This window comes from Equus caballus, chromosome 3 (assembly GCF_041296265.1).
Source record: "Equus caballus isolate H_3958 breed thoroughbred chromosome 3, TB-T2T, whole genome shotgun sequence".
NCBI classification, from domain to species: Eukaryota; Metazoa; Chordata; class Mammalia; order Perissodactyla; family Equidae; genus Equus; species Equus caballus.
Window position 1 is genome coordinate 118,675,736 of NC_091686.1, and position 11,826 is coordinate 118,687,561.

Here is an 11,826-nt window from a genome sequence, read left to right on the forward strand (position 1 = left end):
GGTGCCAGATCAACTCAAGGAGGAAAAGAAAGTTTTTTAAACAAATATTGCTGGAACAAGTGGTTATTTGTATGGAATACAATGAAACTCAGCTGCATCGCACTCTTTCAAAAATTAATCTGAGATAGGTAATAGACCTAAATGTAAAACCTAGAATCATAATGGTTCTAGGAGAAAACATAAAAGAATATCTTGGTGACCTTGGGGTAGACCAAGTAAAAGCTGATAAACTGGACTTCCTTGGAATTAAAAGTTTCTGCTCATCAAAAGACACCATGAAGCAAATGAACAGACAAGGCACAGAATGGGAAAACATATCTGCAGCACATATCAGACAAAGAACTTGTCTGCAGGATATATAAAGAACTCCTACACAAGTCACCAACAAAAAGGCAGACAATCCAATCAAGAAACGGGTCAAAGACTTCAACAGACACCTCACAGAGGAAAATACACAGATGGTCAAGAAGCACACGAAAAGGTGTCCAACAACAGGAGGAAATAAAACCACAATGACATACCATGACACACACCCAGTAGAATGCTTTCAAAAACTACCAACACCAAGGGGCCAGCCCGGTGGTGGAGCTGTTAAGCTCGCATGTTCCGCTTCGGCGGCCCGGGGTTCACCAGTTTGGACCCCGGGTGCAGACATGGCACCGCTTGGCAAGCCATGCTGTGGCAGGCGTCCCACATGTAAAGTAGAGGAAGATGGGCACAGATGTTAGCTCAGGGCCAGTCTTCCTCAGCAAAAAGAGGAGGACTGGCAGCAGATGTTAGCTGAGGGCTAATCTTCCTCAAAAAACAAAAACAAAAACAAAAAAACTACCAACAGCAAATCATGGTGAAGATTTACAACTTTCATGCATTGCTGGGAGGAGTGTAAAATAGTACTACCACTTTGGGAAACTTAGGGCAGTTTCTTACTAAGTTTAAGAAACATCTCCAGTTTGACAGGCAACTCTACTCTATGTGTTTACCTAAGAAAAATGAAACGACATAGCCACACAAAGGTCTGTGCAAGGATGTTCATGCCATCCTTGTCTGTAACAGTCAAACAGTGGAAACAAGCCGAATGTCCAACAGGAGGATGGACAAACCAGCTGCAGCACGTTCACACAATGTAAGACTGCTCTGCAATAAAGACGGACAAATTACTGACAAACACAACATGGCTAAACCTAAGGAAAAATGGTGGTAAGCAAAAAAAGCCAGTTAAAATCATAACTGAAAAGAGAAATCTATTTAAAAGTAAACTGAGGATTTATCGTTTGCCATTAACTATATAAATATGATTACTGAATTTACTACTTATTTCCTCACATTTTACCTCAAACATTAGTTGTGGGATTTGTTACTTGGCAACCTGACACATTAGCCAATTTTCAAACTAACTTGAAATGAAGAAGACATCCATTTCCCAGAATTTTCAGTGCTCTCGTTACTAAATGACAGGTGACTTAATATTCTTAGCCTGTTTTCCCATCTGTTAATGGGGCTGTAAGAGTATCGTGCTAGGGGTTTACACGTAAGTGCTTAGCACAGTCTATAGCAAGAGCTGAAAAGATTAGCCATTACTCTACTATTACTACCACTGCTCCTGCTCCAAGTATGACCATGGAGTAAGAACAGGCAAAGCAGCTTGATGCAGACAATTTCTTGTGAAATCCTAAAACACACACATTTTTTACTCTGACAAGATGCAGGCCAATGGAGGAACAGAAGCAAGCAGCTGAAACAACCCATCAGTAATTCAAAACATTCCGAGAAGCGGGGGTGGAGGGAGGGCACAAAGGGTGAAGTGGTATACCCACAACATGACTAACAATAATGTACAACTGAAATTTCACAAGGTTGTAAACTATCACAATCTTAATTAAAAAAAAAAAACATTCCGAGAAGGGGCACACTGCTGCACTCGGTGCGAGGGACTCGGCAGCATCTTCTAACAGCTGGCCCAACTGGCGCTGATCTCCTAGGCTGGTGCTGCGGAGGGGGAGGACTTCAGGAGTCTTGATAGCTCAGTAGGGGAGAGGCCTGGGGGTGGCAGCCACAGCTGCCTGAGTGCTGGCCAGCCTTCACCTCCGCCAAGCTGCTCAGTAGGACTGACCCGATATCCTCCTAGACTGTCCTGGCTGACAGGGTACTCCAGTAATTCCACAAATACCCTGACAGTTGGAGACAGGGTCCTTAAACCATTGGCTGACTGCCCGCCTAAGAAAGAAACATTTAGAAATGGGGTTTGGAGACAAAAGTGGGCTTGAATTCTAGTCTGCCACTTTATTTGCAGTGTGACCTCTAGTCTGCCATTTATCTGCAATGTCATAGGGTTTTGGGTTTTTTTTTTCCCTATCCTCTTTGTCCGAGTTTTCTTCATCTGCAAAGTGGAGAAAACAGAACCTTTCTAATAGAGTTCTTATGAAACTGGATGCGATCGCCTGTGAGAACGTACCTAGCACAGAGGCCGGCACGCAGTAGGTACTGTCCCGGCCCACCTTCTAAGCACTGGGCCGCAACTTCCTTATCCATAAGACGGCTTTCAGTATCTTTCATTCCAACCCAACAAAACAGGGCTCCTTCTGGCTTTCTCCCTTTCATTTCTTTGATAATGAGAAACCTGGCTTCCAGGATCCTCGCAATAACATTACCACTGAGAGTCGTGGCAAAGACTAAATAAAGCAGCAGACAAACAACGCACCACGTGAAACGGAAGCACTTTACAAATCCTTCCTCCTCCTAATCCCGAGGGTAGAAGTTCCCAGGGGCATCACAGGCTGGGCATCCCTTAGGCAAGCTCTTGAAAGAGGAGTAAGATTTCACCAGGCGCAGACAGGCAGAAAGGACAGCCTCGGCGTAAGGAACCTAGGACTGGAACTGCTGGGTCAAAGGACGGCCATCTAACGTGGGAGAATATTTGGCTGTCTCTAATAAAGAATTACTTTATGCCCACCAGCAACAGATGAGAGCTCCAGTTGCTGCACGTCCTTCCCAACACCTGTCATTTTTATTTCAGCCATTCTAACAAGTGTGAGACGGTATTTTGTGGTTTATTTATTTTGTTATGAAACCATCCCACACAGAAAAGTCTGCAGTACAAAGAATCCTTTTTCCTGAACCATCCGAGAGTAAGTTGCTAACCTGATGCCCCTTTACCTCTGAATATTTTAGGATTTCCTAAAAACAAAAGCACTCTCTGATACAACTAGAATACAACCATCAAAATCAGGAAATTCAGGGTCGGCCCAGTGGCATAGTGGTTAAGCTTGCACGCTCCACTTTGGCGGCCTGGGGTTCACTGGTTCGGATCTCCGGTGTAGACCTACATACCACTCATCAAGCCATGCTGTGGCAGGTGTCCCACATGTACAATAGAGGAAGATGGGCACGGATGTTAGGGACAATCTTCCTCAGCAAAAAGAGGAGGATTGGTGGCATATGTTAGCTCAGGGCTAACCCTCCTCCTCCAAAAAAAAAAAAGATCAGGAAACTCACATTGATACGTTACTTCTATCCTTTCCCTAGACTCCATTCTGATTTGACCAGTTATCTCAATAATATCCTATATAAAAAAAGGATCCAGTTCAGAATCACACATCACGTCTATCATCATTTCCCTTTAGTCTTCTTCAGTCCTTCCTTGAGCTTCATAACCTTGATACACAATAATGTACCAGCTATTCTGTAAGACGTCTCTCAGTCTGAGTTCGTCTGAACTCTCCTCCTGGTTGGATTCGGGTTACGCGTCTTTGGCATAAAAAAGTGACATTCTATTCACACTCTTCTCACTGCACCCGATCAAGTGGTGCAGGATTTCACCTTGATCCCTTGATTAAGGTGGTGGCCACCAGGCTTCCCCATGTAAAGTTACTCCTTCCTGCTTTGGAATTAATAAGTACTGGGGGAGGGAGTGCTTTGATGCTAGGTAATTATCAATTTCAAATTTTAATTTACTCATTTATTCATTCCTATCTAGACAGACTTCATGATGTCCTATTTTATCCAATGGGTTATAATCTGCTACTATCATTTATTTTGATGCTCAATTGTCTCTAATTTGGCCAGTGGAAGCCCCTTCAAACTTGTTTGTGTCCTTTTCACATGTCCCCATCATTCTCTGAGCCTTTCCTCCCTTTCTGGCATGACAAAATGTTCTGGGCTCATATTATACTTTCCCTGCCCCAGCCCCAGAATCAGCCATTTCCCCAAGCAGTCCTGGTTCCCGGAAGTTGAAATTGTTATTTAGAAGCCAAGATCTGAGTGCTAAGTATGCTTATCGCTATTGGGGTGGCGCTGCTTCCAGGCCCACTTAAGTCAACAGAGCCAGAAAATATATGTATGCATTTGCACAGGTAAACATACATATACATTTACAACCATATTTATTTCTATATCTGTCTATGTAAATTGCAAATCATGAGTTCACACCAGTACTTTTTATTCCAGTCTGACACCCCAGGGTTCATTCTGGCTTTTCTCTTTCACTTCCTGGCTTCCATTATCCTTATCCATTTACTTATCTGACCCACTGCCCTGTTTATAACCAACCCACGTTCTCCACTGCCACCCCTCCCGGCATGGATACGCCCCTCTCCTTGCTGGGCTCTGACCAGCTCTGGGAACCCGGGGCTCCCCATCGCTGCAGACACCGCCTGACTGCAGGACTGAACTGCTCAGGAAGGAGAAGGGCTTGACGGACTTCTAAACAAAGGGATCCTTTAATATTTGGCATGCTTTGTGCCCAGAGGATGCCAATGTGCCAGTTTTCACTTTAAAATGAATAAAAGACTACAATGCAGCAGACGGAGACAAAGTTGAGCGCTTTGTTTTAAGTGATAAAAATAGATGTAATTATACACTGAATGTCTACTGAAATCCTCAGGGAAATTACAAATTAACTAGTTGAAGGCAATTTGAAAAAAAGCGACTTTTAAAAGTTATCAGAAAGATCAGTTTACGCCCCAGGATTTGTTTAAATTGATTTCTATAACTGAAGGCTGAGCATTTCACAACCTCTACCCGGCCAACATCTGTTTCCAGCTCCCTTATTTGAAAACCTTGGGATTCTATTTCAAGTTTAAGAATGGAAAGAGATAAAAAAGAGGAAGAGAAACAGATTTTTCAGTTTTGAAACAAAAAAATATGTGGAAGTAGTTCTTTGTTCGCCTTGACTAAACCCCTATACAAATACTAGAGAAAGCGGTGAAGATTACAGAGCCAAGTAGAGCTCTTATTTCTTGTATGCCCCCAACAAAGGCCCTGAAGGCCATGCGATGCAGTCTCACCTTTGTGAGACAGGGGAAGTAAGGGAGTGATAAAATTATATGGACGTTTTAGGCAGATGCCTTCAGGGGCAAGGTGAGGGAAGGACAAGAAGGGTGGCTGCACTACATTGTGAAGGGTCACATAGTTATTTCCATCTTCTGCTCAGAGTAACTGGCACAGGGCAGCGACAAGGCAGGAGACGAGACTGTACTTCACGGTCTAAATGAGAACAGTTCCCATCTGAGTGATCTTAATTTGTCGAAACCTCTGCTGGGACCAGGACCTGAGGAGGCAGCAGCAGCCTCTTCTTCCTTCACTTGGGGTACCTGTTAAGTCTCCAGTGTCGGGGTCTGCCTGGGTTATGGAAGCAGAAATTGGCATCTCTCCCTCTGGTGGGTGAGAGCCCTGACGGCCACGCCATCGCCATGGCAACTCACAGAGCATCAGAGCCCCACCCCCTCCTCCAGGACTTGCTGTGGGTAAGCGCTCTGCCCACGCTCCTCCACCTCTAACCACTCACCCAGATTCTCTGCTTTCTACCTCCAATCAAAGCCCACTGCTTGAGAGTCTGTCCCGTTACCCTGACGTTCAAATCTCAGTTCAGCTGCGTGACAGTGGGTAAGTAACCCAAATTCTCTGAGCCTCGATTTCCTCTATAAAATGGGATGCTAATATTTATTAATAGAGTGGTTGTGAGGATTAAATGAAACAAATTAACATACTGCCTGACACATGGTGAATGCTTAGTAGCAGATAACAGTACAAGTTAACACATGGTAACTCCTCACTACAAGTCTTTTACCTATATCAAGTCATTTTGTTCTCAACAAAGATAACAACAACCCCACAAGATCGGGATTATGAATTTTCCCATTTTACAAGTGAGGAAACTAAGGCACAGAGAAGTTAAGCAGTATTCCCCAAATCACACAGCCTGTAAGTGGCAGAGCCAGGATTTGAACACAGGCTCTCTGGCTGCAGAGTTTGAGCTCTTACACACTATGCTATGCTCCTCAATAGTACCATTTCCCCCCCTGAACCTGCTAATGGTCTCACTAATTAGGACATATCCTGATTAAGTTGGCTAATTTTTCATATTTATACAGCAACCCAGCCTGACTAAGCTCCCTGAGGGCAGAGACTATCTCTTGCTTCTCTCCCTATCCTCTCAGTTACTATTTGCTGACAGATACCTTGGCTCATCTACTTACCATCCTCCACAAATGCTTCTATTTGTTGGCACTTGCCATGTCAAATCTGTTTCACAAGTGTGCAGAGAAGAGTTAACACAGCAGGCCTGAGACTGCTATCCTTGGGAAGGCGTGCCTGCAAGCTCAGCTCCTGGCCAGTGTCTGGGAGCCTGGACTTGGGGGGAGAGCCCACCACCCTAACTGCTAGCGTGGCTCACTGTGCCTAAACTGCTGTGCAAACAACGTGGCTGATGTGGAACAGCTGCTTTCCTTCTGGGAGTCTGGAGTTTCGGTATGAACCAGCTGGAAGGTACCTACATGACCAGGCCCAGTAAAATCCCCAGGCGGTGAGTCTTAATGAGCTCCCCTGGTGGACACTTCACACAAGGTGTCACTAGTCGCATCAGTGGGACTCCTGGTCTCCTCTGCTCTTTGCTCGGCTGCCTTCCCCTTGCTTCCCTTTCCCTCTCACTGTAATAAATCACAGCCATGAGCAAGACTATATGCTGGGTCCTGTGAGTCTTCCTAGAGAATCACCGAACCTGACAGTGGTGTTGGGGACCCTGACACAATGAGAAGTAAGAAAATTAGTCCTAAAACAGTATGTGATGTTATCTCCTGAAAGAACACCCCCAAATCTTTCCCAAGCTAGTTTAGAAGCATCCAAGAGTGGGAGCCTGGGCCCAGCACTCCGTGTTCATTTAGGAATTCAACCTCAGGCTGGCTGAGCAGCTGCAAGGGAAGCAGCTTTGAGGACACAGTCCCTGTGTTCTAGAAGCTGGCAGCCCAATGGGGAGGACAAACAGGGGGACAGACAGGTGCCACGGGAAATACTGAAGTCTGGCTCTGCTGCTTCCTGGCTGTGTGGCCTTGGGCAATTCATTAAACCTGCTGGAGGTTTAGTTCTCTCACCTGCAAAAGGGAGCTCATAACAGTACCTGCACTAAATGGGGCTGGGGGCTGGAGTGGGGTGCACACTCGGAGCCCCTGGCATCGAGTGAGTGCTCATTAGGAGGGAGGTGCATGCTGCGGGTGACCTGAGGAAGGCCTCGCAGGGGAGCCCCAGTTCTTCCCCCAGGAAGACACTTTCAGAGATAACGAGGAGGGGCATGGGGGTCAGAGACCGAGGTAAAACGGCTAAAACTGTGCCCACCTCATAGGGTTCTTAAGACAAGATGGGCAAGAGCACGAATTTTGGACCAACAGCCTTGGCTCCAATGCCAGCTCTGCTCCTCCGGGCCACAGGATCTTGGGTGCGTTGCCTAACTCCCGCGCCTCAGCCTCCCCATCGGTGAAGTGAGGATGCTGACAGCCCCTGCCTCACAGGACCTGTGAGCTAATGCAGTGTCTAGCGCAGAGCCCGCAGGCAGTAGGTGCTCCACCAGCACGAGCCGCGGCATTTGTGAAGAAACTCAAGCACTGTATATTTTAAAATGTAACTGTCCTAGAAACTTGACTTGCCACCATTATCATTACTGTGATTAATTAAGGAACACCAATGGAGACAATACTTACAATCTTTTCTTATCCACCACTCGTTTAACTCGGATGGCTCTTTGTTCTGAGTAAAGTTTACACACTCCTGTTGCAGGGGAAAATACCAAAACAGAGACCATTTAAAACTGCTTCTCAGGCAAAGGTATCATTAAATATAATGAGACACTAAAGTCTTCAGCTAGGAAAGCTAAATTTTGCATCCCATCTATTGTGAATGCCACATTTGACCTTTAAGATAAAATGAAATACTTTTTAAGTAATCTTCTATGAAATCCAAAACAGCGCTCCTGTGCTCCTTCACTTGCTGGGAATGGATCTCCTTGTGGGCTGCAACAGAAGAGGACAATACTCAGATACTGAAGAACAATTCATCAGCTTCCTTAGAACAGTTTCTTTATTCAAAGTATTTTTTAAAATACAGCTATAAAACAAGTCTGGTGTCAGTCACATCACATTTTTAAAAGAGTAAGATCGATTAGGCTTTACAAGATTGAAAGACTAACCCTGTAGAAAAGCTACAGTCAGTAATTTATGGTTTATTACAGCATGTAGGGATCATACTGGACGCGGCCCACACCTGAGTGCTGACCCCGTTCGTTAGCAGCATCCAGCACTCAAGCTGATCAAGTAACATTTAAATCCAACTCAACTGCACACTCCCTCTGCCTGAGTCGCTGCTGTTTTTCAGCTTGGAGGGCTCTGTCCTCTCCCCTCAGCCACTCACACTCCGAGGGGCCCTCTGACACTGAGTCAAACCTTCCTTCTCCAGGAAACCTTCCTTGACTCCTAACCACAAGGACACCTTTCTTCTAAAAACTCACATCTTCTTTCAGTCCACCATTTATTTTGAGACTGAGTGCCTACTATGTGGAGACACGGCTAGAACTTTACATTTGTTACTGCTAATAGTCCAAACAATCCAAAGGACAATTACGATTATGCTTATTTCACACATAAAAACACTAAGGTTCAGAATCAGTGAGGAGCCCAAGGTCACATGGTTTGGTACGGAATTGCTGGTCTTATTGACGTTCATGTGTTTTCTAGGTTCTCTCAACGAATGTACAGGCCCTGAAGGGCACGGGGATGATCATGGCTTTACCAGAGGGCTGCTGACCTGAGATTCATGCAAGGAGTTCAGCAGCTCCATGAAATTACACACAGAATTTTGTGTGTATGTATCTTTTTCTGGCAAGAATGTCTATAGCTTTCATCAGACTCTCAAGTAGTCCATCAGGGTTCTACGGGAAGCTTCCCAAACAAAAGTCTGTGTCAAGAGCACAGCAGTATCTGGCCACTTTGAACTTCACACTATTTAAAGTGCTCTGTATCTGCCTAAGCAAATTAAAAGAGAATCAAGGAAGATACATGACTTGGGAGGCCCTCACAGCGCCTCGATAAGAATTAAACATCAGTGACAGTGAGATGATAACCATCCTAGTGTCAGTTCTGGTTCGAAGCATGCTACAAGAATTTAACTCTCATAACAGCCTAAGAGAGACGTCCCATAACGTCTCCATTTTACAGATGGAGACACTGAGGTCTAGGCGATTGAGTGGCTGGCCCAAGGCCGTTGGCCAGCACACAGTGCAAGTGGGGGTACCTCAGCAACCCCGGCTCACAGCCTTCCTCCTAACCATGACAGTGTGACGCTACAGTTCCCTCTAATGCTACACGCGGAGAGCTTAGAGTACCTCTTCCACCCTTATCCACATGCCATCAACCACTGCCCCCAGTGCCACACAGAACACAGGCACACAGGCACACATGCACACACACAATTCGTCTTCTCTGACCCTGGTCCCTTAGGAAATTTTGGGTTCTGTCTGGAGAGATCTTTTCCACTTCCTTCCTCCCATTTATTTAATTTTTCATCACTTTTAACAGTGTAGGTTAAAATACTGGTGAGGGAAAGAAGGATTTTAGTTTTGAAACCTAAACCTCCATGAGAACACAAGAGGGAACTAACTGGGAATGCCGTAGGAGCCTCGTTGAAGTACTTAACAGAGCCACGGTTGTCTGTCTGCATCTCTGAGAGCGCCTCACCTTGTGCTCTTAGTTGCTGAATTGCTTCTGAGCAGGTCCTCATGAATGTCTGAGCGTCCTGGTCTATCTGATCTCGTTCTGTGTCTGTCATCTTCCCATATTCAGACATGATATGGCTAAAAAAGAAAAGAGAGAGAGAGAGGGGGACGAAATTAAAGGGCAGAGCAAATGGTCACATAATGTGGTCTGGATGGGGTGTGAAGGGGAGGAAAGCTTCCCTGATGAAGTGACATTTAAGCTGCGAACTGAAGAACGAGGAGGGACTGGCCAGGCTAAGAGGTGGGAGAATGATCTAGATGGTGGAACCAACACTTACGAGGTAGAGAAAGCTCCCTGTAGAGACCAACCCCGAGCAGGCTAGTCCAGTGAGAGAGCGAGGTGAGGCGAGCACGGAGAGGTGTCAGGGGCCGGGCACACAAGGCCTTGTTAAGAATGTGGGCTGTGACTTTGAGAACAACGGGGCAGCTGCTGCAGGCTTTCACACAACAGTGACAGAAGGAGGGTTACATTAGGAGAGCACCTGGGGCTGCACGGAGAATGATGTGGGGACACTCCTTCGAGGCTCTTAAGACATATGTGAGAAGGTGTTTCAGGCTGCCACTTTTCCCATGTTGACAAGCAGTCTTCAAAACTCACAACAAAAGAGCTTTTAGAGACACATTTCTTGATATTAAGTTAAAAACTCTAAAGTTACTGAGCTAGTAAGGGTGCTCACTTTTAGTAACGCAGCACCTTGAAGCTCAAAGTATGACGGTTATATTACCTTGCTCGTCTTTCTAAGGTCTGGGCAGCTGTAGCAGCATTATTATTAATAGTGATGCTATTTAGCCTAATTAAACACTCTGGACATTACAGCCGAAATTTACAGATCACAAAATATCAAGTTAAAAGAGACCTCAGACAATGTTGAGACTCTAATCACTGCAGTTCCACCCACCAGCGCCAGCAGTGCCCCACCCTCACTGAGAATACAGTACAAAGGCCTGAGCACCCGCACCCCGACCTGCGCCCTTGCTTCTTGCCACTCACCCTCACCCCCTCACTCCAGCCACACTGGCCTCCTTGCTGTCCCCCACTCAGCCCCACTGCCTGCTGCAGCCTGGAATGCTCTCCCAGCAGATGTCTGCACTCTCTCTTCATCAGGATCTCTGCTCAGATGGCCTGATCAGAGCTGGCTTACCTGGCCACCCAGGTGCTCGCGCCCCAGTGCTCGTCCTCACTGATTTTTAGTCCTGTGCCAGGTATTACGTTACTGTCTCTTGGCTCCAAAGCTGCCCCTCTACCCTCTGCTGTGGGATTCGGGGGCTGGGGCTCCCCAAATCATACTGCTGTTCCACACTGTCTACTCCCTACCCAGCTTTACCTTTCTTAGAGCACTTATGACTCCTTATTAAATGCTTATGTCTACCTCCTCCCACAAGAATGCAGACTTCATGAAAGCAGGGCTGTGTGTCTTGTTCGCTTTTGTTTTCCCAAGACTTAACTGGTGCTCAGCACAAGTAGGTGTGCTCACATTAGCTGTGCCAGACACTCTTCTCAGTGCCTTACATGTGTTTTATTTACTTTTTTAATCCTCGCAATTCATTCATTTACTCACTTATACACTAATCCCCCCCACCCATATGTCAGGCACTCTGGCAGGGGTAGGGAGTTCAAAGTGGAATAAGGCTCCATCCTGATGCCCAGAGAAGGTACTGTACCACAGAGAGACTGACACAGGAGCAGGGAGCACACAGAACTGCGGTGGATGGTGTGGGTCTAGAAATGGACAGGGCGACCAAAGTGGGGAGTCGTCAGTTTGTGCAGGGCAGGTGCCAGGCAGGCAAAGGGG

At 46.1% G+C, this 11,826-nt stretch overlaps 1 protein-coding gene across 13 annotated transcripts in view; it reads right to left on the reverse strand.

Annotated features, from left to right (window-relative positions):
- STX18 (syntaxin 18) overlaps positions 1–11,826 on the reverse strand; it is a 127,548-nt gene that overhangs the window by 33,226 nt on the left and 82,496 nt on the right. For 12 of the 13 annotated variants that reach the window (XM_001917824.6, XM_070262719.1, XM_070262720.1 and 9 more), the window contains 3 exons: positions 9,996–10,111; positions 8,199–8,276; positions 7,968–8,034 (listed from right to left, as the gene is read on the reverse strand). In XM_001917824.6, the coding sequence (XP_001917859.4) occupies positions 7,968–8,034; positions 8,199–8,276; positions 9,996–10,111 (261 nt within the window). Of the gene's footprint in view, positions 1–3,540; positions 3,548–5,210; positions 5,257–7,967; positions 8,035–8,198; positions 8,277–9,995; positions 10,112–11,826 lie in introns of all 13 variants that reach the window. The other variant, XM_023638362.2, reaches the window with a different exon arrangement.